We start from the raw sequence: 26,144 nt of genomic DNA, 5'->3' as shown, positions 1-26,144 counted from the left end.
GATCACCAGCTTGTGATTACGAAGCTGTGTGAGTGTTTTTGTTTTTTGGTTTTTTGGTTTTTTTTGTTTTGTTTTGTTTTGGGGGGGAGGGGGTTGTTGTTTTTGTTGTTGTTGTTTGGTTTTTCAAGACAGGGTTTCTCTATAGCTTTGGGACCTGTCCTGGAACTTGCTCTAGACCAGGCTGACCTCGAACTCACGGAGATCCGCTTGTCTCTGCCTCCCAGTGCTGGGATTAAAGGTGTATGCCATCACCACCTAACAGCTGTGTGATTTAAAAAAATAATAATAAAAAATAAATTAAAAAAAAAAAGCTAGAACTAGGTAATAGGTTTTTGTTGTCTGTGTGCTGGGCATGGAACCCAGGGCCTCATGCCTACTGAGCATGTGCTCTGCCGCTGAGCCTAACTTGCAACCCTTGTTTTGTTTTAATTTGCTAATTTAAGGTGTTTGCGTTTATCCTACCTTAAGCCTCCTTGGAAGAGACCCCACCTAATTCTGCTTGACATTTTATTAAAAGGAAAGAAACTTGGCTTCATAAAAGAGTTTTCAAAATAGTTCATGTTCATAAAGGATTGCGCACATAAACACTTGTGTTATGTCAGCCGCGCTGAGAGCATTGACGTGTGAAAGCGCCAGTTCAGAACCAAGCTAGTTTGTGTTTCTGTGCCCGGATACTTGTTGACACGCTTTCCCCTTGCCCTCCCTTCCACTCCCTCCGCTGTGACCTGTGGGATTAGATTTCACTCCCTGATAGCAGGGCCCACAGCAGCCCTAGTAATGTAGGCCTGAGGATCTAGGATAGGCCAGTCTTGGGAAGGCCTGGGATCTGCATGCTGGAGGTAGAGGTGGGGTTTTCTCCTGGCCTGCCGCTATGTATATCACTTCCTCTTGCCTGAGTTCACGTGGGATCTGAGATACCCCTAGCTACAAAGGTGCTGGCACATTTTTTAAATCTTTAGAAGACAAGGAGCCAGTGAGATGGTTTAGGAGGAAAACATGCTTGTTATGCAAGCCTGTCAACCGGAGTTTGATTTCCAAGACTCAGCTTGGATCTGGTAGCGTAAATCTGTGCTGTCATTCCTGCAGCGAGATGGAGGATGGAGACCACAGAATTGCCCAGAATCTTATGGAACACTAACCTGGAGTACACAGCAGCAGCAATGAGGCGGAGTCGGCCTCAAAAACAGGTAGAAATAAGGAACTACCAAAGGTGTCCTCTGCTCCCACGCATGTACTCTAGCACCAAGTGCCTGAACACACACACACACACACACACACACACACTCAGAGAGAGAGAGAGAGTAATTTGAAAACTTAAAAATGAAAACCTTAGATGATGATACAAATTTAGTTAATGTAAGCTTAGTACAAGTGAACCAAATGGAAACCTTTTCTCAGTTTTGTGTTTTGTTTTTGAGAGTGAATTTTTCTGCATATCTCAGACTGTTTTGGATCTCGCTGTGTAGACCAGACTGGCCTCAAACTTACAGATCTGCCTGTCTCTGCCTCCCAAGTGCTAGGATTAAAGATGTGCAATCACCCAGCTCAATTATTTTTTTTAACTAAAAGTGATTCTTAATATCTATACCAAAGACCTTGGAACTTTAAACAAGCATTAACCATCCTAGAATTTGTATTAAGTGAATTTTTGAGTGTCAGATTAGCAACAGTGTATGTGAAATATGCAAAAGAACTGTGTGTAAAAACAAAATAACTTCTTAATACGAAAGAGTAGCAACTGCTTGGTCAGTTCATGACTGTTAATGGGACATTCTTACTGGCTCCTTGGAGAATCATTAGCTGATGCAGCTTCTCCTCTGGAGAGTCCCACAGATGTTCCCTTCATCATCAAGGCCACTGAATGCAAAATCTGCAGATGTGCCAGCCCCTTAATAATGTGGAAGAGCATCTGCACGAATCCTGCGCATGTCCTTCCTATGCCAACATCGTCTGTCCGTCACTCATGACCCCTCAGATGAAGCCAGCAATGTATCCTTATCACGGTGTATCACTTAAGGAATAATAAAACTAAAAAGTCTCGCCAGGTATCTAGATTCAGCACTCAGAAGACTGAGACAGAATTGCCATTTCAAGTTCAGTCTCAGAAAACAAAGCAATTCCCAAGCACAGTGATACTGCACACATCTGTAATCCCAACACTTAGGAGATAAAAGCCAGAGGATCAACCACTCAGGGCCAGCCTAGGCTACATGGGACCATGCTTCAAACAAACAAAGCAAAATCCTGTCCCTGTTCAATGAGAGGATGTTTTAAGTCTTTCCATCTGTACTTGATTGAGTCGTGGCTATGGAACCGGAAGAGATGGAGGCTCATGGTCCATCCTTCTCTTGCTGTGTGGTCCCCAACTTTTTTCAGTTCATTCATCTTGTCTCAGCCTGTTTACTTCCCAGTGAGATCTGCCCAGAACCCCTGCTGAACTTTCTATCCTGAGCCTTCACCTCCTTTGAGGCGAAGGGTTCTGACTGGCTGGGCCCAGGTGCACCGACTTCTGAAAGCACCACACGCCTCTCTGACGGGGAGAATTTGGTGCCCAAACTGCCTTTTGAACACTAAGTGACAAAGATCAAGGAAATCTCCTCCTGCTTGACTTTTCTCTTTTAATATTTTCAAGTGATCCACAGCACATGCAGAAAAAACATACCGTGTTCTCCACGGCTTCGTGAACTAAGTGCGATGTGACCCTTCCCTTCCCAGCTCGTGTGCTGCTCACTGCAGCCCTGGTGGCGGGCGCCCCACACACTCCTCCTCCTGTGTATGGCTGGTTGGGGCCATGATGCTGGCTGAGTGACTGCTGGGCCATGGACTGCACTTCACTGTGTCAGTGTGGCTTGAGGGTTCTCCTTCCCATCCCTCCCAGGGAGAAAATGGAATTCTAGAATTCTAGAGTTTAAATTAATAATAAAGAATGTTGGATAGAGTTAGCTTTTGTAGGGTCACCAACAATGATCATGTCTGTGCTTTTTTTTTTTTTCTACCTGCGCAAACCCAGGTTTTACTCCCTTGTGGGTAGACACCACCTTCCCTGAGCTGTACACTGTTCACCTGGGATCAGGAATTGAGTCATAGAAAATATGTGTCTTCAACTTCATCAGATCGTGACAGACTGCCTTCCAACAGCATTTGGGCCAGTTTAAGCTTCTGTAATTCCATGTCCTTGTTGAATTCTTGGCACATTATATTGTGAAATTGTCCCCAATCTGTTAGACGTACAGCATTATCTCATTAGGCTTTGATTTCCACTGTCCTGATTGCCAGTGGGGTTAGCAACTTACATTTGTGCTTGTTTGGATCCCTTTTCCTAATGGTTTGTCCCTCTATTTCAACTCTGAGGTTTCTGGCATGTTCTACTGTGTTAAGAAAGCACAGCAGCATGACCTAGTTATTCACTTGAAAAATATAATGGGGCCTGCTGATGGCATTCTAACCCCAGATGAGCCGTGTTCCTCGGTCAGAGTCCCAACTCTTCTCCTGTCACGTGTCCACAGCATTGTCGGGGAGGCACTCTGAACGCTGACAGTGCTCAGAACACACCTGCACCAGCCTGCTTCAGCGGGTCAGGGGTGAGTTCATCTCCCTCAGAGTCCTATGCTCTGGTGATGGTCCTGGAGACCCCTGAGCAGGGTGCTCGATTCTGAGTACTTCTGCCCATGAGCATGGGCCAGAACAGGGACCTGAAGACCTGGGATTATGGTGAAAGCTTTGGGTGTTAGACAAGAAGAATGGCACCATCCTGAGGCTGAGGTTCATCATGCCCTTTTCATGCTGGAACTGACAGATGTGGAGACGCTGGTGTCAGCGTGAGGACAACAGCCCTTGTGTTAACCGTGCAGAGCTCTTCCATGTGGCCCTGAATGGCTGAGGGCATTCCCATATCCTGAGATTTCTGTGCGCCCCTAGAGGCCTCCTAGGTCCTTAGCAGGACACTTTTTTTCTTTCTGGTCTCTTTTGAATGATGATTGCCGTCAACATTCACCAAATAAACTTGCACTCTTTCTCCCCCTCCCCAATGGTAGTTTATTTCCTCATGGAGTCAGGGACTGGGTGCATCTTACTCATCAAGGCCATCTCTGCCTTTATGGCTTATCTCTGTTCTCATTGTTGTTGATCTTTCTTCTGTCAATGAGTTCTTGGTTCCAGGTAGCAAGAAACATGGGCTTAGACAATTCTAAAATACCTTTTTTTTTCTGTAATAACACAATAGCATCTTTTTATTTCTCTTTCTTCCTTCTCTCTCTTTTTTCTTTTCTTTTTTTTTTTTTTTTTTTTTTTTGCTTTGCTTTTTGAAGACAGGGTTTCTCAGTGTAACCATTCTGGCTGTTCAGGAACTCACTTTGTAGACCAGGCGTCCCTCAAACTTACAGAGACATTGTTTTCAATAACTCTTAATAAAAACTACCATTAGTCAGAATTGAGTCACATGACTTCTCTAGACCTTGCCAGAGCAAGGAAGCCTACTCTGATGGTCTGCTTGAGCTGTAAGGATGAGGTGGTGTAGTGATTGACAGCCTTCCTCCTAACTGCATGGATGAAGTTAGCGATGGGACCAAGGAGGTACTGGCGTAGGTGCTAGGCACACATGCCAGAAGTCTGTCATGAATCCGTGCACTTTGTCTGTCTGTTTGTTTGTTCCAGACAGAGGTCTCTGTGTAGACCAGGCTGACCTCTAAGTCGGAGATTTGCCTGCCTCTGCCTTCCGAGACCTGGGGTTAAAGACATGCCAGTTCCCACGCTGGACTTCACTCTCTGTATTTACTCCAATTTTGTCATCTAACCACAGCCACCAAAACCAAACTCTTCATTCAGCTGGTATCTCAAAGAATTCGTTTCAAGACTCATCACCCCTCAAATAAAGAACTTTCCCTGGGGTTCTAGCACAGTGTCTTCCTGTCTCCACAGTCCTGGAAGTGCCACTCTGGACTGAGACTCCTATGCAGCCCTTGACAGCGGCATGGGCGGGACCTCCAGGATAGCAAAGGACAACAACCTGCCCTCCTGTGGCCCCGGTGTGGACTTTAGAGTGAGGGAGTCAGAGGTCAGTGTGCGGCCTCATCTCTGCTCAAATGGCAGCGGATGAGAACAGTGTCTCAGCTTCCATACCAGCGTAAAAAAAAAAAAATGACTTGAGTGACAAACTGGGTCTCACACAAATGAAGAGGGTGGGGTTATGGCCCCTGTGGAGTATTTGGTGCAAGAGGAGGCGGGAGAAGCTTTGCTGCTGAACAGATTGCTACCAGATGGAGATTTCCGTAAACACCTAGCTGTTCTCTGACCTGAAGGTGCAGGAGTTTCTTGGAGCCATGGAGAAAGAAGTATGTAAACCTGAACTAATGTCAGTATGCTGGCGTTTCATGGCGTCCCCTTCCCTGCATGACAAGGCCAGGAGTCCCTCTCCCCTTCCTCGCATTTTTACATCAGCAGAATAAACATTAAATGTAGCAACCAGACCCCGTGGAACCCCAAGGAAACCTGAAACCACAGTTCAAAAAGGGCTTGTTGCTGGGGTCAGGGTTGAAGGGCAACCATAGCATGGACAGGCAGGGGCTGTTGGGAGCCTGCCTTGTGCCCTGTGACCGGCAGATTCCAGTCTGCCATCCCTGGGAAGGAGGTGGTGTTAGAGACAACTAAGGGACAGGCCCTGAAATGCTTTGTGTGAGAGGAGCCTCGTAGACCCTGTAGTGGGCTGACAGCTATGTGGGGAAGAGGTAGGAAACTCTACTTTGAAGGGAGTGGGAATGCAAGATGCTGAAAGGGAGGGAAAGAGGGTGTAATGCAGTTGATTTTATTATTTATTTTAAATTTATTTACTTTTATTTTATGTGTATTGTTGCTTTGCCTGCAGGTAAGTCTATGTGAGGGTGTCAGATCTTGGAGCTACAGATACTTATTAGCTGCCATGCGGGTGCTGGGATTTGAACCCAGGTCCTTTGGGACCCTTAGCCACTGAACCATCTCTCCAGCCCTGAGGCGGTCGATTTTAATAGAACACTAGCAAGCTTTCATGCACCTTAGAAGGGCGTGATCCTGGTTAGTGTTTCCTGCCCACTCTTTTGGTTATGACTCTCCCACTAATTAAAAACAAAAACCTAATGAAGCACTGAGTGGCTGGCCAGCCTCGGTGCAGCAGCTGTGTGGTTTGCCCATCTCCTCCTCACAATTAGATGTTGGTTTGTGGGGGACGGAGGGCCCTATCCTCCCTTCATTAGCCACCCTCAGAGACTGCCAGGCCCTCAGAACCCTGTGCAGTGACCTCCAGGCAAGACCTTAACTTCTGAGACCCTGTGTCCACTTTGCTGTGTCAAGAGCATTGCCAGGGCTGCCCTGTGGTGGCTGTGCACACAGCAGCATGTATGCTGCCCCTGGCTGTGCCTGGCTGTGAGCCTCTGGGGACTTGGGCACCAGATGGCATGGTCTGTTCCCTGTCTAGATGGCAAGGCTGTAGTGGCCAACCCGAGAGCTTGCCCTGTTCCTGTGCATTATACTAGGTGTGTATTTGGGTTGTCTCAGTATTCACAGTTTATTTCCCAGATGAGGAAATTGAGGCACAAGGTGCCCACTTAAGTTACCACAGTCAGAGAGCTGGTAAATGTCAGAGCCAGGAAGCTGGTGATCCTTCCCCTTCTGAACTGCCTTTCTTACATACTAGACAGACCTGCCTTTTCTGACTGGCAGGCCACAAAGTTTCTGATCTTAGACTTGCTTTTTCATGGTTACTGTCATGTCCCATGATCCCTAGCTTTCAGGTCAGAATTCAGTGTTTCTCTACGTGAAGCCTCCTGAGGACTGACTCCCCCAGACTAGTCTCACAGGGGAGAGCAGTGACTAGGCTGTGGATAGCCCTCCCACCGCTCCACACACACGGTGAGACAGCTGGTAACTGGAAGGCCTGGCGTTCACCTCATAGAGCTGCAACAACTCACTTATATGGAGGTCTTTTCAGCATCTTACTTGTTTCTCAATGCTAACACGTACCTCCCATTTTGTAATAATTATTTTTGTATATATGAGATTTTGCCTGCATGTATGTCTATGCACTACATGCCTGCCTGGTCCCCACAGAGTCCAGAAGAGGGCATCTAATCCCGTGGAACTGGAGTTACGTACATTGTTAACCAATTTGTGGGTGCTAGGACTCAAGCCCGGGTCCTCTGGACGAGCAATCAGTATTCACATATATTTTTAATATACATAACATACTGGTTTTATATTTTAATATATACATAATAAAATATACTGAAATGCTATCATTGTCCAGAAGTTTTTAATAGGTTTTTATAGTTGTTATAAAGTTGAAATGTGTGCTCTGAAGCATTTTGACTTGTGTTAATGCTTTCCATAAATCTTGCATTTATGTTAAAAATTCACACACAAATGAAAATGAAAGAACTGCCAACACCTGACTATTGTCCCCTATTTTTCCACTTACAATCATATAGTTTGGTACCTTTTGTCCCTATGGAAAGATTATCTAATGTTCAGAACTACTGATAACAAGAAGAAGACAAAAATGTTTTTTGAGAATGAAATGTTTCCCCTCATACTGTAGGTGTAGCAAGCTAAGTGGATTCCCTTTGTCTTGATTGTTTTACGTCTGGCATGGGTAGCACACAGGTTGGTACCTTCAAAAAGATGAACCAAGTAGGCTTCACCTGCATGCAAAGCACTATAGCTGTGCTCTGGAAGCATGGATCTGCTTTGAAGTCCTGAGCAATTTCTCCCACCAGATGCTGGAAGGGGAGTTTGCAACTCAGAAGTTAAGTGGACTTCTGATAGTGTCTGATTTCATGGGGTGCCACAGTACCAGAGGTTTCTTCACCCCTCCAGTAGAGGGCGCACTCTTGCTAGCAGTTTTTGTGGCCAGTTGTTTTCTAGGTGCTTTATCACTGGAGGATTTGTGGGCAGTCTGTTTGGTATGAGCCATGGTCTGGGCACCTCCTTACTTACCCAACTTCTGCTGGCTCTCGGCAAGCTAGAGGTGGAACCGGCATTAGAGTGGAGGTGCAGTGTAGCTGCGAACACGGTTTCAGCCAGTGTGTCTAATCACTGAGCCATCTCAGCTCAGCTCAAGTGAGCTCCCTCTTCTCCAAGCTCTTTCTGGAGTTGCGTTGGCTCTGACTTTCTGAATTAAGACTGAATCTCCCTTTGTCACTTTGACCAAAGTTGGAAATTCCCAGTCTCTGCCACTGCTGTCCCTCCGGTGTCTTTCACAGAGCACCTGCATTCTTCTGGGTGTCTTGGTTCTCACCGATTCCACTGCCGAAGCCTGATCTTATTTTCAGTGGCAGAGACACCTTGGCATGCCCTCCTTCGATATTTGTATCAGTGTGGCCCAGGACAACAGCTGACATGTTGCTGGAGACAGAAAGCACATTTAAAACAACCTAGAACATCTGGATAGTTACCAAGCTGGGGGATTTGGAGTGGGTAGGTCAGTCCCATACTGGCTGAGGAAGGCCGCCACCCCCATGCCTGTGCCCAGTGGAGCTTGGTGGTGACTGATGTCAGCTGACAGATTTCACCATGGTGCCACTGGGACAGAAGGCCTCTGCCAGCTCATGAGTGGGGCTCGGGGCTCGTGTCCAGGGAGAGGCTCTGGGGGTTGCACACACACAGCAGTTGTGTTTCAGGCACTGCAGGCAGGCCTTGGAGTCGGCTCCCTTCCATGACTGAGGACCTTATGAAAACCAGCACCCCGGGAAGCATGGCAACCCCTGGAAAGTTTGGTAGCCGCTGCTTTAGAAACTGAACAGGTAGAGGCACCAAGTCCCAGAGACTCAAAAGAGAGGAGCCGTGACCAGGGAGTCTGAAAGGAGTGGTTGGCGGAGACAAAGAGGCTGTGATGTGTCCTGGCTTACTTGGGGGATAAATAAAATGGTGTTGAATCGGATAGTGGTGATGATTGCCCAACTCCAAGTACTAAACCCACCAACAGTACCTCAGATGGCTGCATTTATGGTCTGTGTATGTTAAAGAGGAGGCAGTGAGACCCACAGGAAAGCTCACTGAGTTAGCCACGGCAGGGTTAATCTGCAAAGCAGCTTCCATGTGCTGACCTAACTTGTGGAGTCTCCTGTCCTATGTCCCTCTCCTCCCCCATGATTCCTGCCCAGGTGGGGAACCAGTTATCACGGTTTATTCACATAGACCACTCCCAAAGCTTTAGTAAAAGCCACGACGCTGAGGGCTCCCAACTCTGCCATCAGATGCAGGTGGACCAGCCTTTGTTCTGGGGAGGAGAGAAGTTTTGGTGCTGAGACCAGTTCTCTTCAGTGTTCTTTAATGCAGGACAGCATCTACATGCTACCAACAAAGATATGAGTCCAAGCCAGGACCAACTCTTATCTGCAGGCAGTGTGCACCAGTGACCACTTCAGGCCCAGGGACAATCCAGTGGGGACTAGGCTCTGTTACCACTGACTGTACTATTTGCTAAAACCTCAAAGGGTGAAAAACAAATAATTCCCTTTCTTAGCAAACATGAGGTATCTACAGTTTTGCCAAGCATGCCTAGAGGGGCTATCCTGAAGCCAGGAGGTTCTCTCCCTGGACTGTGAAAAGAGGGAGGGTGTGGTCAGCTGCACGCTAAAGTAACCAAGAGTTTTCTAGATGCCCAAGAAGAGTCCAAGCAGGGCCATGGACCTTCTTCCCATGTGGTCTGAGCACTGGGTGTACTTATGTGTGGAAAGTCCTGTCCACAGTTTTGTTAACACTTGTTCCACCTAAAAAGAAGCCAAGATGTTTGAGAGTCACTCTGAATAATGCAGAGCTGTCTTTGAAAAAGATAATTTCAGAAAACTCGGAGGAGTAAAAGACACTCACTAAAGGGAATACTTCCCAGCCTCTACTGTTCCTTGTTGCCAACAATAGCAGAACCTTAGCATGGAGAGAGAGAGAGAGAGAGAGAGAGAGAGAGAGAGAGAGAGAGAAGAGGAGAGGAGAGAATTCACTGCTGGCAGTGGGTAGAGGAGTAGGCAGGAGGGGTGAAGACCTTAAAGCACTGCAGCTGCTGTGGCCAATTTTTCTCATTTCAGTGATGTTCCAAGCCCTTTGTCTTCTCTGTGGGGCGAATTCATTTAGCTCTCTCGTGAGTCATCCTGCCCACAGACCATCTCTCTGGAGGACCCTCATGAAAATAGACAATTCACATCGCATTGTATGACTTGGCAGTGGTGTATGTGCCTCCCCAGGGTGGCCTGGGATCAACTTGCTGTGTCCACATGTCAGGATTCCCAAGGCCCAAGCTCACTCTTTGTGGCAGCTGCAGTCTGCAGTGGAGCAGACACAGAGCAGAGTCCAAGGGCCAAGTCGCCCAGCTTGTTTCTTAATTCCCACCTGAGCCGGACCTGGAACAGGCCTGCATGAGTCAGATCAGCAGGACAAAAGTGTGCGTGATTTATTGGTTTTTGCATATGCATGGGGACCTCATAACAGAGTGAAGAACCAAGAAAATGCCCGAAGCAGAATGAAGAAGCAACCGCGGTGACATGGCAGCGTGTCCAGAGTTCAGAGCCGACCCGAACCACACAGCAAGCTCCTGTTTCAAAAGAGAAAAAGGAAAGGTTTTAGGACCTCAAAAGGTAGTTAAGAGCACTGACTGCTCTACCAGAGGACTCAGTTCCAGTTCCTAGCACCTGCGTGGTGGCCCACGACCACTTGTAACTCTAGTTCCAGGGGATCTGAGTGTCTTTTTGGCCCCTACAGGCTCCTGTATACATGTGTTTGCATGTGCACATTCTCACAGACACATAAGCAGAAACAAAATTCTTGCTGGGCATGGTGGTACACTCAAGAGGTAAAGGCAGGTAGATTTCTCTGAGTTTGAGACTTGCCTGGTCTACATAGCAAGTTTCCTACCAACCAGGGCTACCCTATCTCGAAAATAAATAAAATCTTTAAAAGAGAGTACAGAGAGAGAGGAAGCTTTTAGACCTTCTGAATACAAGTGGTAAGTTTGTGAAAGAAGGCTGTGGCTGGGGTAGGGCAGTAAATCAGAGGCAGTCATGAGCAGGAGATAAGGAGATTACTGCAGGGAGCTGGCTTAGACAGATCCATCCAGGATAGATGGCAGTTTCAGGTAATAAGGGTCAATTTCCTCATGTTAGCTCGGGAGTAGCATCTTTCTCCCAGGAATTTTATGGCTTGCTCCTCATAGAGAAGGGGCCACTGAGGTCACCCTCTCTGTAGCTGCCGCTCTAAGACACCTTCTGCTGGAAACCATCTGTGAGCCACTGTTTGTTGGGGTAGCATGGCCTTTACTCCTTCACTGAAGTTCCCGACAGCTGGCCCTGGTCGGCTAGCCCTTCCGTCTGGGAGGCTTCTAGGTTTCACAGATGTAAGCTCTCTACCCAGGGCTTATGGAAAATGGGCAAGAGAAGGTAGCCTGCCTTAGAGGACGTTGGGCTAGCTACCTGCCACCGTAGTGTTGACGCACGGCCTGACAAGCATGTTTTCCCATTTGCATGCTAGTCTCTGTACCGCTACCCTAATTCATGGGACTAAAAGTTTTATCCCGGCTTCCCCACAGAGACATGAGCTCTTAAGGGCAGAAACTAGACTGGATGGCCATCTGGCGGCTGGGAGTGTGGCTCAGTGGCAAAGCAAATGTGAGGTGCTGGGTTCTGTCCTAACAGTGAAAAAAAGCACAAACAAACAAACCCCACAACTTTGCTGCAGTCACATGGCTCCCCATGGTTTTTGCTGTGTAAACATTTGCTTCTTTTCAAATAAGCACTCTAAATCTGCCCCTAGACCACCTCACCCACAACCTCATTCCCTCCCCTATGAGTTTGTGGTGGGGTTACCCCCACCCTTCACTCAGCGAAGTGAAGTATATTCTTGGGGCTTGGGTATGTTGGTCAGTTGGTAGAGTGTTTGCCTAATATGTATGAGGTCCTGGGCTTGATCCCTAGCCTCTCATAAAATCAGACATGGTGGGTGGTACACACCTGCAGTCCCAGCACTTAGATGAAGGCAGGAGAATCATGAGTTCAAGGTTATTTTCTACCCAGAATAGATGAGTTCATCTCAAAAAATAAAATGGTTTAATGTGATAATTTAAAAACATATTCACCAGGCTGGATGGTGGTGGCACATGCCTTTAATCCCACCACTTGGGAGGTAGAGACAGATGGATCTCTGTGAGTTCGAGGCCAGCCTGGTCTACAGAGAGAGAGTTCCAGGATAGGCTCCAAAGCTACAGAGAAACCCTGTCTCAAAAAATGTGTATGTATTCACCAAGTTGTGTGCTCACCATCACTATTTGTTTAGAGCATTTTCATTCCCCCCCCCCGCAACCACACACCCTGTAGCAGGTCACCTCATTGCCCAGAACCATACTCCCAATCCAGTAGAGCAGCTTCTCATTGCACTGAGCAGCCAGCAACTACTTTCTGTCTCTGTAGAGATTCTCTGATTCTGGACATTCTGCAGGCACAGGATCCCACTATATGTGGTCTTCTCTGGCTGGCTTCTCTCTTCCATCGTAAGGTTTCCAAGGCTCATCCTCACTGGAGCATGTGTCAGAGCTGTTCTTTTTTCTACCCGATGCACCGTCTGGAAAGAACATGTTGTTTCCGTGCCGTCTGCTGATGGGCGTGTGGGCTGGTGCCCTTTGGATCAGGAGAATAGTGCTGCTGTCAACATTTGAGCGCGGGATGTTATGATAATGTCAGTTTTCAATTGTTTGGGGGTATCTGCCTGGAAGGAGAATTGCTAGGTCCCAAGGTGACTCTCTTTAGTGATAATCTCTGTGTATGTGGCATATTTGTGTGTGTCAGCGGATGTGGAGGACTTTGACATCAGATCTCCACCCTATGTTTTTGTTTTTAGACACGGTCTTTCTCGCTGAACACGGAGCTCAGGGTCCTCCTGCTTTTACTTAGCACAGCACTTACAGGTGCATTCTCCTCATAGCATCTTCTTTTCACCTGTATTCTTCCGTAAAGGTGGCGGATCTCTTCGAGACTCAGCTGTGAATGTCACTAACAATGTGAGCTTGAATAGGGCAATGCAAATATTGTGACTGGTGTCTAGTACCTGCTGGTCTGTCCTGTGGCATGCTGGGCAGGAAGGAATGAAGGTGCATGTTAGACTGTAAGGAAGGGGCAGCTTCTTCCACCGCACTGTGTGCTGTCACCAAAGGAGAGCCCCTGGGGGCAAAGAACAGGCCTTGCAGAGAGAAGTCTGTGCTTCTGGAGAGCCAAGAGTTATCAGTGGCTGTGAAGCCACTGGAAGGAAGTGGAGGCAGCTGGGTTTTTTTCCCCCTCAATGAGACCCTAATATTGCAGCTTCCCCCCATGGGGAGGGGAGAGGGCAGCCTGGTTAATGGAGGTTGGTGACTACCTTGGGATCTCCCCGCATGCCAGGCCGGAGTGTTATGTTTCAAAGTCTTCCCAGCAGAAGGGGTCATCCCAGCCAACACTGATGGTAAATGGTTCTTTCTCAGATAATCAAGTGCAGGACATGGCAGGAAGCTGCTTTGAAGTGAGCGGTGACTCCAGCTCTGATTACCCGGCGACAGATGGCAGTTGTGAGTGGTGGCAGGTCCCAGATAGACAGGACCGTGGCCAGCTCAAAGGCAGTGCAGGGGAAGGAGAACAGGGGCTAGGATTGTTCTTCAGGGAGTTGGGTTACCCTCGGTGATAACAAAGGGCTTACCTTCTTCCCTTATCGGTGGGAGAAACCACTGGAGGACAGTGAGAGCTGCAGCCAGGCACAACAGTGCACACCTCTGGCCCCAGCTACTGAGGAGCTGAGGCAGGGGAGTCCTTTAAGCCTACAGGTTTGTGCCCAGCCTGGGTCAAAGAAAACAAAAAAATAAAGTTCCAATTGCACAGGACATGGTATGCCCTGAGCATGCCTGTCTAGGGAGTGCTGGAGATTGCGGTGTGCCAGTTAATCGCGCTTGGCTGCTTGGTGCCTTGCTTTGGGGTAGATTAACTCTGCCCACGTGAACACCAGGGTGAATGTGTGTGCAGCAGTCAGGTGTGTGTTGACACCCTCTCTCGCCCTTCAGCCCCTTGAAGGCCATGGAGGTAAGTCTTGTATGGCATATGCTCCAGACCTTGTCCATGCTGGCTCAGTGGCTGGCTGGCTGGATGTTCTGTTCTGGAATAGGTCTGTGACTCTAAGTGACCCAGCTCATCTTAACAGAACAGACCTCTGGCAGAAGCACATCCTGAAGAACTTGAATTTCTGTAGTACTGGAACCTCGTTTTCAAAACTGCTCTTCATTTTAAAAACTCACACATTCTCACACACATGAACACACTTCAAGAGTTTCAAAGTTAATGCAGCTACTCAAAACTAGTGTCCTGATTTTGTACTTGAAGGGACTAAAGTGTTTCTTCTTGGATTTGAGAACTATCCAGGACGTCAGAGCTGGGCTTCACTGACAGCCCGCTCACTACTCTTACACTTGGCTGGGCCCTTCTCCACTCTCCTCCATAGAACCAGAATGAAATCAAAACATGTTTTGGCTCCTGTGAGACCTGGGGTGGACAAGGAAGCAACAGCCTAGATTCTGTCCCATGCCCAGCCTATCATGTGGCAGATTCCATCTTTGATTTCTGACTGTGGAATATGGATTTTGTGTGTGTGTGTGTGTGTGTGTGTGTGTGTGTGTGTGTGTGTGTGTGTGTGTGTGTTGTTTGTTTGGGTTTTTTATTTTGTTTTGAAGTTGGTACAGGGTTTTTCTGTGTAACCCTGGCTGTACTTGAACTCACTCTGTAGGCCAGGCTGGTCTCAAACATACAGAGATCCACCTGCCTCTGCCTCCCGAGTGCTGGGATTAATGGCATGCACCACCACTGCCTGGCAAACTTTTGTTTTTTAGGAAAGATCTTTATGGTGACATTTAACATACTAAAAGCCCTTGTGGTATCTGGGGATCATTCTCTGATACTTGCCCTGTATTTGTTGTTGATTGCAGTGTGTGTCATCTCAGATACATGATCTTGGCAGGTTTCCAGGTACAAGAATGACAAATGTATGCTTTCATATATATGTGCGTTCAAATGAAGAAAAATCGAAGATTTCAGATAGTTAAACATAAAACCATAGAACATAAAAAATCCAAAAAGCCTTTACAATAAAAATCATTCTTTCAAATCAATTATGGTAGAAAACTTAAGCTGTGGAAGGGTCCAAAAAGCAATGTGCACTATAACTCTGTGACTCCTTTAGGCAAAACCAAGACAAAAGTCAAAAACCACTTCACTCTCTGATAACAGACAAAGTGGGGTGGGGGAGCAGCTGTGGAGCTGTGGGGGGCAGGACAAGCATCAGTCACCCTGCCTGGCCTTTGCTTGTACCAGGCAGTTGTCCTCAGTCAGCAAGCAAGCCATCCAGTTGCAAATGAGACTGCCGCTGGGCTAGCCTCTGGTAGCTGGTGATAGCTGGTATCCTAGTCCTTTGTGGCGTTTTAGCCAGGCCACATATAGCTCCAGTGATCCTCTTAGTCACCTCTTTGCATTGAGTGGCTTTGGCTACCCGTGGCTTACTGTGCTCCAAAGACAGTACGTGGAAAACTCCAGACATCAGAAGTTCCTAAGATGTGGGCGCTACGGTGTTTCCAGTAGCATGGCGAAGGTGCTTGACCCCCACTGCCTTCTGCCTGGGACATAAATGATCCTTTTGTTCTGCACATCCATGATGCATACACTGCCCACCCCTCGGTCACTTAGCACCCAGCTCAGTTGTCATGTTGCCCGCCACAGTATCAGGGTGCTCGTGTCTTAGTCTCACAAGAGCCCCAACCTGCCAGGCTGATGAGGCTGACAGTTTATCTTACTCCTTTGTCAGGGTGGTGTGGTTGATTCTCAGTTGCTCCGGTCTCCCCATGGCTGCATCTGATTTATAAAGTGAACTTTATCATGTGTGTGTGTATCATGGCCTGTAGAAGCCGGCATTTGTAGTGTTCGACACTATCTCTGGTTTCAGATGTCCCTAGAGGTCTTGGAACCCAGCACACCCCAGGTGAAGAGGGACTGTTGACGCAGCTGGTGCTTATGTCCCAGGGCGCTGTGCTAACCTCTATAAACGTCATATTTGCAGGCCTTGCGACTGGCCGTGACTTAGGAACAGTGCAGGGGTGGGGGGAGGGTAGGATCTTACTCCCTACACCATACTGCCTCTTAAACCTTGGGAAATTATCTCAGAAATTAACGTGGTGCCATCTCACAGCGTCAAGCCCTGAGCCACCTCAGGGCAAAATGTCTCGTTTTACAGCCACGATAATCAGATGATATGTAAGGGCCACAGTGCCCACATCTCAGGCATATCAGCTATGTGCTTGCTGAGTTGATGGTTCTTTTGATGTTGTGAGAAGGGGTATCTTGTTGGAGGACCAACAGGAGCTCTGAGCATCCTTTTGCATAGCTCGGTGTGGACAGAAGATCTTCATGCATGTGCCCCTTGTCCCCTGGTATCTCTGGTCTTCCTTGGGGAAACTCAGCCCGTTTCTCCCATTCGCCAGCTTACAGGTGACACTTCTGCTGCCAGAACGCTGTGGTGTAGGACATACCTCAAGGCTCTACATTGATGTCTGCGAGGAAGCACAGATCTCCAAAGCCTGCCTTTACCATGCATGGTTTTATGCACTAAACTGACAGCTTCTGAGAGAATTTCCTCTTCGGGTGACATTCGCTTAAAGAGAAAAGCAGAATGTCACAAGTCACAGAATTCTTTCAGTCATTCCACAAAAAGAAAAATGAGTGAATTCCCATTGCATGTGGTGGTTGGGGTATGTGTGCATGTATATGTGTTCAGGTGTGTGTGTGTGCACTGGCCAGAGGAAGACATTGAGTGCCTACATTACCTTTCTCTTTTCTCTTCTCTTGAAGGAGGGACTCTTATAGAACCTAGACATAGGCTGATAGCCAACAAACCCCAGAAATCCTCCTGTCTTCATACTCTGCCCCCACTCCCAATGCACACAACTGTCACATGGGTTCTGGGGATTTAAACCCAAATCCTCAGGCTTGTCCAGCAACTCCGGCACCTGCTGAGCCATTGTGAATTCCCATTTTGTAAAAAGACACCAAAATCCCACCCAACCCCATTTTTTTTCAGCTCAAGGACATATAAAATTTAGCAGATAGGATCTACCCAGTAAGGTCATGAGTGTTCTCATGAAGTGCCCTTGCAACACAGAAGGCAGCCGCAGAAGGCAGGTGGCTACCTGTGGCTACCTGGTGAGCCACACACAGGAGGTGGCTCGTTCTCCCTTCTTCAGTATGTGCAAGCCTGTGGGGCGTGTTTTGACAGTCACCCTGCACACTATACCCCCATTCTCCTGAGACTGTCCTATTCGAAGCACAAGCAGGGCCTCCATTAGTGGCTCACACTTGTGAACTATAAGACCCTGAGGGAAGAGGAGAGCTGGGGTGGGCTGTGGAAGCCTGGGAAGAAGGACCAGGAGAGGTGGACCTATAAGAGGTGAGAGAAGAGCGAGAATTGTCTGGGATGAGCCTGCCCTGGGGTTCTTGCCCTTTCTGGAATGCCAGCTGCCTCTGTCCGGTCATCTGACACTGTCCTCTATCCTGTACAGTTGGTTGTTTGGGGTTTCACGACAGTGGTTGGGCGTTTCTCCACCCTGGATGGGGCATTTCCCGTGACTTCTTATCGCCACCCTGGCTCATCTTCTGCATTTACCCAAGGTGCCAAGATTACCTTCCTGGTGCCATTTCTAAATTATTCCCAGATTCTTCAAGAGATACAAAACCATCTTGAATTGTCTCTGGGAAACACAGAGAGCATGTAGCTCAAATTCCTCGTGCTCAGCTCAGGAGAACAGAGACGGGCTCTTTTCCTGCAGATGAGAGTCTTTCAAGATGCAAGATCATGACTGCTTGAAACAGAACATCGAGAATTCAAGGAGAAATGGCCCGCATCTTCTCTAACCCCGAATAAAAGGCCTTGTCCCAGGATGAGGCCTGTGACCTCGTGTGACCAAAGTTAAGAAAAAGGCCATTCCCAAAGACAGATCTGTGGCCACCAGAAAGCTCCTCAGTAGGACGACAACATGGATTAAGCATCAGGACCAAGCTGAAAAATAAGACTAGAATATCTTTTTACTGTGTGTGTTGTCAGGAGATCTTTCCTAACTGGCTTCCCTTATCCAGCTCTCCTGATGATCTAGACAATGGTTGCCTGAGTGTGTGGCCGGGAAATGCTGGGTGCTCTCAGCTGGTGGATGACTTTCTAGATTCCCTCTGATTTCCATGGCCACCAGCTGAGGCAGATACCTTCCAAGAGTCATTCAAGTCCTGCCAAACCTGAGGATGCCAGATAGAATTGTTGTCATTATACAATGTAATTAAGATCCCTAAATGAAAAATGAATGCCGGAAATCAGTTTTTATGAAACCAAAATTGAGTTTGGAAAGATTTGATGGCAGCAAGTGGCTGGGGTTGCTGCTCTCTGTAGTGGGGGCAGAGGAGGTTCTAGAACTGCCTCCCTACACTCAAGCTTTAGTTCTCTGAGGCTGGAGTGATAGTCAGAGGGTAAAGTGATGATCCACACAGCATGAGGACCTGAATTCAGATCCCTAGCGCCCATGTAAAAGTGTGTGTGTGTCTGTCTGTCTATCTGTGCACTCACACACGCACACATGTGCATGTTCGTGGTGACCTTGGTTCTGGGGGAGCACAGACAGAAGATTCTGTGGGCCCTGCTGTGGACCAAAACTATGAGCTCACAATTCAGCAAGAGATGTCAAAATATAAGGTGGTTGGTTGGTGATGCAGACCTTAATCTCAGAACTTGAGAAGCAGAAGCAGATAGTTCTCTATGAATTTGAGACCAGCCTGATCTATAAAGCAAATTCCAGAACTGCAGAGTAAGACACTGTCTCAAAAAAAAGGGGGGGGGGGGGGAATAGTCAAAAAAGTAAAAGTAATAGAGGAAGAAACGCGGGTTTAGCCTCTGGTACAGGTGAGTGTACACACACAAACACACAGCAATCTTAACTAAAGAACTTACTACCCGTGCAACCTCAGGGCGGCTCAGGCTCAGATCCATCTTCAGAGGCGACCCCTCTTCTGTGAACTGCAGCGCTAACCTGGTCCAGGTTCTGTGAGGACTGAGCAGTATAGATTAAGACTGTACCACAGGTCCTGGCATGGAGCAAGCACTCATCAGATGCGACGTCCATTGTCACCCCCATCACCGACAGTCACACCTCAGCCTGGTCCTATACTGCTCCTCGTGTGTCCTAGACGAGGTTGTTATTTCCATCAGAATTTCACTGTCTCTTTAATAACATCTTGGAGGGAGTGAGTAACTATAAATGAAGATGATGATGATGATGATATTTTTATCTAGCAAATCAGTCTTTGAAACTGGGTATGATGGCGCACATGTGTAACCCCAGTGCTCAGGAGGCAGAGGCAGGAGGATCACCAGTTTGAGATCAGTCTAGGGTACACACTGAGATCCTGTCTTATAAAACAAAACCTTTGAAAATGTAAATCTTATTTTTCTCTTTCTCCCTCCGTCTCTCCCTCTCTCTGTATACCCCTCTCTCTTTTTGTCTCTCTTTCTTTGTGTATGCGTGTGTGTGTAAATCTAGGTATATATGTAAGTATAGGTGAGATACCTCAGAAAGTTCTAGAACTTTGTAAAGACCTAGTCTGTCAGAAAGAGCCTGTTGTTTTCTGCTATCCTAGTGTGTTTGGCTTTTTTTTTTTTTGTCAGAGTTGGACTGGGGGGGGGGGGGCAGGGAGCGGCAATGATCGCCAGTCTCCTGCAAGCTGCAAGGACCTCTAGGCATCCAAGCCCAGGATGGGTCTGTCCACAGCTTTGCTCTCTGGAGCATATTCTAGAAATTGGTACAATATTCCTTATTTGTGTCTTCCACAGTGGGCAGTAAAATCTAGTTTTAATTATATTTAGAGGCATCTGGAGTCTAGTGAGCGTTTCTGGCTCTGTTTTAGAATCTAAAGTCTGTGGCTTATTACTAATGTGGAAAATGGAATGATCCTGTGGGCACCAGGATGGGCTCCACCAACCAGCTGCTGTCACTAGAGCAAAAAGCAGCTACACACATCACAGGAATTGTTAATACGAGGCAGCAAGCTTACAGTGGAGGAGAGATGCTCGCCAGCAGCCAGGGATTTGTGACTTGCTGAATTCTGAATGAGACATAAGTATGTCTCCCCACATCTTAATTGTGGACCCCAGAAGGAGAAGGTGAGAAAATTCTTCAAAACAGTCTAGAATGCTGAGCTACTGGTTACCAGTTCTGTGTCCGAGAGCCTGGCTTGGCAGCCACATAAAGCAGTCACTCACTCCCATGTGCAGAGCCAAGATAGTTTTTGCCTTGTTGTTCAGTCAGAGACAAATGAAGCTCCTTGAGTCTTCTGGAGGAGGGCATGGTGTGATGGAAAAAGCAGAGAGAGGGACAGAGCCTGCCCCATGAGGCGCCTGTGAGCACGGCCTGAGGCCTCGCCGGTGCTCTTCTATGAGGTATGGAACTGGACAGAGGGCTGTGCTAAAGAGGACAGTGTGTCAGGTGTCATCTGCAGGAATCAAGTGTCCCCTGGCATCAGCATCGGGGTCACAGCTTGGACCACAGACCTCAGGATCTGCTCTTGTCCCACAGGGAGGGCTTTGGAACAAAGGGGGCTCTGTTCCTCAGTCTTTAGTTTCTCAGGGAACTAAAGAGAAGCTGGGGAATTCTTAGGAGCAGGCAGAAATCAGGCAGTTCTGGGTTTAAATTCATGTCTCAGGATTTGGACACGCTTGAGTGCCTCGCCCTGTTGACCCTCCAAAGCGACGGGCGCCCATAGCTCCAGTTTGGTTTTTCCTTTCAGTTTTGTTTCTTGCAGTGCTGGGGATCAAACCCAGGCCCTCACTTGCACTGAGCCCGGTTCTGTCTGTGAACTACATCACCAGCCCAATCGGCCCCTCTTTACTCCTCCTTTGTTCTGGTCGTGGATCTTGGCACTGTTTGGAATCATTTATCTGCCTGTGTTCATGACCCGTCTCTCACTCAGCCCCACGTAGACACATTCACAAGACAGCAAAGGTTTCATTTTCCCACTTTACATGTCTCGCCTCAGATGGTGGCTAATGTCCTGTTATTTATTCCTTCCACCTTTGACTTCTCTTATTTCATAATAATGCAGAATTTAAAAAGACCTCCTCCGCTACTGCCACAGCTGAGGTTCCGTACAGTAGCTGTTCAGAAATGCCAGGATTCTTACAGTGTGGCTGCTTTTCTGAAACACTCACTCAGCCTTGGATGGCACAGTTAACCTGTGACATCAGAAGAATGACAGGCAGATGTCTGACTCGGGAATTCAGTAGGGGGAGGGGAGCATGACTTTCCACCCTGCTTACCCTTTGAGGTATGACTCGACAGAGCTCAGAGAGGCCTCAGGTTTCCATGTCTCTAGGAAGGTATTTAGCCAACTATTTTTAAACCGTTTGGAGTTGGTACAAATCACCAAAGGATTCTGCAGTCTCGGAGTAAGTTCAGAAAGAGAGTGGACTGGAAGTGGGGCTGAGTGAGCGTATGGGCCACCTGACTGTCCCAAGGGGCAGATCCTTCGTGTCCTGTCCTGCCCACTTCCCCTGCCCTTGCTGCTCTAGCGCTCCCAGTCCATTCTCTTCGGTGTCCCCCTCCCGCCAGTGTGTGTGTGTGTGTGTGTGTGTGTGCAGGTAGGTGTACTTGCCTATACTCACACTATGGAGGCTGTTGACAAGAGGCCTTCTTGTGTTGCTCTGCCCCTTATCTTTTATGTCTTGAGACACAGACCACTACATCCAGCTTCTCTGTGGGTGCTGGGGATTGAACTCAGGTCCTCAGGTCGTGCAGAGAGTGCCGTACCCACCAAGCCCTCACCCTACTCCCTGTCGGGCTCTTTTTCACTAAAATTGCAAAAGTTTCCACAGCCACTTAGGCACTGGGTCGCTCGAGAGAAGTGGACATCCGAATGTCTGGATCCTTGAGTGACTTCCTGTCAATCATTAGTCCTCCCCCTGCAGAGAAGTGGCATTCTTGGCTGTGAATTACATCATGGAAAAAGGTGAGCCACAGCAGAAAGCGCTGTCAGCCCGCCTACCTCATTCTCTCCAGCCCTGTGACCTGTTCCTCACACTTCCTGTAGGACTCCAGGCACATTTCATGGATTGGGGAAGGGGCAGACCCTTACTCACCTGTAACTTACCGATGGTTGGGAGGGACTTGGGTTCATTTGAGGCTCAACAGGTGTGATTAGCACAGTTCCCCCGAGTGAACTCATATGTGCTTGTGATGTCTGTAACAGTGCAGCTTTGCGCTGCTAGGGCCATGCTCTGTGAGTGGGTAGCCAGTGGACATGCTAGAGCAGCAGCATCTGCCCTGTCTTGTTGGGCTTTGCATTACGGCCCTCTCTCATCTCACAGGGAGTGTGCTTATTTGCACCATTAAGCCAGGCCCATTGGTAATCAAGCCCTGACTTGTTAGCAGAAGGTGGCTTGGTAGAAGGTAGTTAGATGGCAGAAATGCCACTAACAAGATGTCCCTGCAGACCTGCGTTCAGGATAAATGTAAAGCCACACCAGAAGACCTACTATTTTTAGTCCACTGACTCTCTTTCTCCGTGTGTGTGTGTGTGTGTGTGTGTGTGTGTGTGTGTGTGTGCATGGATAGATGGATAGATTGGTGGAAGCGTAAGGATAGACAGATGGTTGCATAGATGGGTGCATGGATGGATGGATAGATGGATGCATGGATGGACAGATGTGTGAATGGGTAGGTGGGTGGATGGACAGATGGATGGACGCATGAATAGATAGGTGTTTGGATGGGTGGGTGGACAGATGGATGCATGGATGGGTGGGTGGATGGATGGATGCATGGGTGGGGTAGATGGATGATTGGGTGGGTGGGTGGGTGGATGAGTGCATGTTTGATCATTGGCAGGGAACTAAAGATGAAAGATCAGGGGTTCTTCTGCACACAGTAGCTTCACAATACAGTTGTCTCGTTCACATTAGAGAGGTCTGGGCTCAGTAATGTGTCTCACTCCAATCTTTTTTGGTTTTGTTTCTTTGTTGTTGTTGTTTTGTTTTTTAAAAAAAAACCTAGGAAAATACTATTCTAGATGTGACTCTGTTACTGTAATACACAACACTGACTGACAGCTCAGGGAAGGGAGGGGCTTATTTCAGTATACAAAGACAGTCTTTTGTGGAGGGAGGGAAGTCAGGGCAGGAGTTGAAACAGAGGCCATGGAGGAACGCTTACTGACTTGTTCTCCATGGCTTGCTTAGGCTGCTTTTTTATTCACCCCAGGACCTCCTGCCTTACCACCCCCGGTAGACTGGGCCCTCTCACACCCATAGGTCAGTCTGCTGGAGGCAGTTCCTCAATGAGGTCCCTCTTCCCAGGGGGCTCTGGTTTGTGTAAAGCTGACCAAAAAACCTAACCAACAGAAGTTTTAAATGAGCAGTGTTGGCATACACCTTTAATCCCAGCCTTCAGAAGACAGAGGCAGGCAGATCTCTGTGAGTTCAGGCCAGCCTGGGCTACGTAGTAAGTTCCAGGATAGCCTGGACTACACAAGCCCTGTCTCAAAAAAAACAGAAAGAAAGGAAAGAAAGAAAGAAGAGGGAGGGAGGGAGGGAGGGAGGGAGGAAGGAAGGAAGGAAGGAAGGAAGGAAGGAAGGAAGGAAGGAAGGAAGGAAGGGTACTTAATGAGTTCCTCTTACAAATGACTCCTCCGGAACTGACTCTCCAAGGTTACTGTGCTAGTCAGCCTATGATTGGAATGAGGCCCTGCCAGGACTTTAACCCAATCCTTAACTCTGTAGTCTAGGGGAAATCACTACTAGAACAAAGCATTCAGACTGTGAGCTTCTCATCTCTCCCACTGCATGGCTGTTGCCTTGTAACATGGCAGTCACAGCTCGGGGACCTCTTCATACACAGCTAATCCCCTGAGCCTGTTTGTGCTGACCTGCTGGACTGGCTCTCCAGTGACCCCATCAGGGTGGTGGGGAGAGGGCAGCTCGCTGATCGGGTCTGGGAGATGTCCCAGCAGCAGTAGTAACAAGGAGCAGTAGCCCCGTGTGTGTCATGTGACCCAAGAGTCAGGAAGAAATTGGTGAATTTTTTTCATTATTGTGCCTATCAAAGAGCCAAGCAAGCAGAACAATCTGTTTCCAACATGACTGTTTCCTGTGTCTTTTGTGGCTTACCTCTTGTTCCCTAGAACCAAATGGAATGGCAGACTATACGGGGTGCCAACTCCCAGGATATTGGTGGTGGTGGAGCCTTGGAATGTCAAGGGGAGTGATTTGCGTGTCTCTGTTTGTGATGACTGGCATTTTGCTACCTCAAGGAATGCATATGTATTGTACACATATGTACTGAAGTTTGCTCCTGTGACTTCTCACACGCTACCTACATTTACAGCCGATACCATTTACGAGGCCTGGGAGGAGCCACCGATCTGCAGTCCTGGTGCTCCTTCCCACAGGCACCTTTCTCTCTGCTCAAACCATAAACCCCAGTGTTTTCAACCCTACCCCACTGGGCAATGATAATGTAACATTAGAGCCCTTTAAGCCCTGTTTTCTTTCTTACTGTAGGTAATCTGTGGGTTTTGTGCTGTTTTCAGTATCTTAGCTTTCTTTTTCCTACAGCAAAATACCTAAGATGGTGAACATAAAAAGAGGGACCGTTTCTTTCAGTTCATCTTTAGAAGTTTCTCTCAGTTGGCCTGGGGTGGGGAAGCACAGTATGGCGGTAGTGTGGGTGGGACAGGGTGTTCATATCACAAAGTGAAAGAGAGAGATGAGGTGGGGGTCCCTAAAGAGGAACTCCCAGCAGCCTCCACCCATCAGGCCAACTTTCAGTAGTACTGTGGGCCTTCCAGAACATTCAAGAATCAAACTAGCATCCAGTGGAGTGAGCACCAGGTGGCCTGAACATCATCCAGTGTGCTCATCATCTGGTAGGCTCAGCACGCTTTCTTCGGGGCAACCGCGCAGCTTTTTCTCCAGTCAGGATTGGTGGGGAGACACTTGATGAGCCAGACCCTGTACACCAAGACTCCATTAGTTATACCTCAGCTCATCAAAGGAAGGACAATTTCCTGAAGGAGAGTGGATAGATATTCTTTGTGGAAATTCATTAGCCAGAACAAAATTGCTCCTCCCAGAGTCCATTCAGTTGGAGTTTCAGGGCCATGAAGAAAAGGGAAATGGTCAGGCTAGGGACCCTACTCCAGGAAGTCCTCCCAGGGAGCCATGAAGGAAGCTGCTGGCCTTACTTTTAAGACTGTTTGTAGTTAAGCAATTTCTAATAAAACCATCACAGCCTTAAAGCCAATACCCACGCCTTCCAATGCTGGGGATAGAGCCGCAGGCTCCTATACTGAGCTCCACCCCTAGGCTACTGACTTATAGTCACTGCCACCATTTGCTAGTTAAGAGTTCCTTAAAATCCCTAGTGTCATTAGCTACCTGCTGGCTTCCCTATCCTGACAAACCTCAGATTTCCCCTTGTTATCTGCCCTCAGCAGAGCCCACCCTGGGCCATGTCTGGATTGCAGTCCAGGTCTTTATTTCCAAATAAAAGTCCTGTGTTAGAGATTCATCAGTATGTTTTGGTTGCACCTTGGCAACATAGAATGTTACAAAAATGTCTCTGTGTCAGAAATGAATTTCTTTACTCTCTTCTGGGCCAGTGCACAGATAGCACGGTCGTGAAAAGTCTGGCTTGGCCTGTGTGTGTTGCCCACTCCAAGCCAGTAGGTGTTTTTCCCCTGACATCAGCTAATTTCTGTCCCTTATGTCACATGCACATACCCATGCTGAGGCAGCCTATTTGGTCTTGAATGTTCACGCTGGGACGGACCAAAGCCACAGTGGAGTTGAATTCTCTCCAGATGCTCAGGGTCATTCTCCGTTGTGACTTTCCAAGGGCTGGAGGGTCCCAGAAGCCCCGCTGCAGTGGGGTCTGCCGGTCATCTCCGCGCCAGCGCACACCAAGGCAGAGGCAGCACTGGAGTCTGCATCTGACCTCTCTGTAGCAACAGTTCCTGGTTCAGGGTTTGCTTTGCCTCCTCTTTGAACTTGAAAGGACTTAAGCATTTGGAGTCTGTGGTGTTTGCCCCTGGTCAGACCACATAGGA

The 26,144-nt window shown here is 48.0% G+C and overlaps 1 protein-coding gene across 7 annotated transcripts in view; it reads left to right on the top strand.

The window, feature by feature from the left end:
- Atg7 (autophagy related 7) overlaps nt 1–26,144 on the top strand; it is a 222,967-nt gene that overhangs the window by 133,764 nt on the left and 63,059 nt on the right. For 3 of the 7 annotated variants that reach the window (XM_085686869.2, XM_085686870.2, XM_085686864.2), the window contains exon 19: nt 16,493–16,746. The exons of 3 other annotated variants lie outside the window; for them this stretch is intronic. In XM_085686869.2, the coding sequence (XP_085542995.2) occupies nt 16,493–16,558 (66 nt within the window). In that variant the 3' untranslated portion in view covers nt 16,559–16,746. Of the gene's footprint in view, nt 1–4,917; nt 4,978–16,492; nt 16,747–26,144 lie in introns of those variants that run through there. One more of the 7 variants, XM_085686865.2, reaches the window with a different exon arrangement.

Source organism: Myodes glareolus, chromosome 3, assembly GCF_982192425.1.
Source record: "Myodes glareolus chromosome 3, mMyoGla1.1, whole genome shotgun sequence".
NCBI classification, from domain to species: Eukaryota; Metazoa; Chordata; class Mammalia; order Rodentia; family Cricetidae; genus Myodes; species Myodes glareolus.
This window is presented reverse-complemented; position numbering and strand designations above follow the sequence as displayed.